We start from the raw sequence: 1,144 nt of genomic DNA on the forward strand, positions 1-1,144 counted from the left end.
ATATATATATCAGTAGAATTTACACAAAATTATAGGAAAAAATTACAGTAAATAAAAAAGACTTTCAAAGCGCCTTTTTAAAATCTCTGATTATGAAAAGGTTGGCTGACACAAAACTTTAAATTCATAATAGTACACTCCAAAACAAATGCTAATAACATTTCTTGATAGTTCTATTTCTTTACTCACAAGAAAACACCATATGGCATTCCAAATAATTGGCTTTAGGTTTGTGAACACAGTAATACCCTAGCTTTTTTTAATTTGACCTATATAGACTTGTTTACGAAAACAGCTTTAATCTTGAGTCTTCATTTTAACTAAACAACGAGGTGAAAACAGGCATACCAACTAAATCAACAGCTTTACCTTACTTACTCCAGCGAAAACCATTTTTTTCCAACTAACCTGAAGTGRGGCATGGCGCTGTTTTTGATTGACAGTGACTCTGACCAATCAAAACGCTCTTCCGTAAACACACGCAGTATAACCAATGAAAGATTGGGGACGTTGTGACTGACAGTCACTTTAACCAATCAAGTCTTTCTGTCAGTGAATCATGTAGCGTGACCAAGAAGTTCAGGAAGTGCTTTATTATGAAGCTGTTTAGATTATGGCAGGGAAATAAAACACAGTTAAAGCTGGTGTTTTTAGCTAGTAGAAACATGTCGAAAACATGCAGTGAGCGCGGTGTGGCAGACGGTGATAACAGCAGGTCCATTCATTCAGATTCCATCGAGGAGGTTCATAAAGTCCCTCTGCAGGTCATCATCAGACCGTTTCCTCCGGAGCTGGACGAGCAGAAAGTCCAGAGTCTCATGGACACGATTAAGGTAAATGACAGTATTTCATTGTATCATTGAAAAGTTCCTACTTGGGCAGAAATAAACTGCGGTGTTGAAGTTAGCCAGAGAATAATAAGACACACTCGCTTTGAACATATTTTTGTGAAGCTTCTATAAACACACATGCTAACTAAACAGATTAAAATGTGCAACATGCACTAGCTGTCCATAGGCTACATTTACAAAAAAAATCATTTGAATAACAAATATCTCGTGGTTGACAAGACTTCACAAGTTCTTACTAAAGATAACTATTGGTTTTAAAGTATTTTTTATATAAAATGTTACCTTTACTATTA

The 1,144-nt window shown here is 35.6% G+C and overlaps 1 protein-coding gene across 1 annotated transcript in view; it reads left to right on the plus strand.

Annotated features, from left to right (window-relative positions):
- The first annotated feature begins 554 nt into the window (after positions 1–554).
- srxn1 (sulfiredoxin 1 homolog (S. cerevisiae)) overlaps positions 555–1,144 on the plus strand; it is a 2,780-nt gene continuing 2,190 nt past the window's right edge. Inside the window, exon 1 of the mRNA XM_014016210.1 lies at positions 555–833. Within this exon, the coding sequence (XP_013871664.1) occupies positions 597–833 (237 nt within the window). The 5' untranslated portion in view covers positions 555–596. The remainder of the gene's footprint in view (positions 834–1,144) is intronic.

Source organism: Austrofundulus limnaeus, unplaced genomic scaffold (genome assembly GCF_001266775.1).
Source record: "Austrofundulus limnaeus strain Quisiro unplaced genomic scaffold, Austrofundulus_limnaeus-1.0 Scaffold141, whole genome shotgun sequence".
In the NCBI taxonomy this organism is placed as follows: Eukaryota; Metazoa; Chordata; class Actinopteri; order Cyprinodontiformes; family Rivulidae; genus Austrofundulus; species Austrofundulus limnaeus.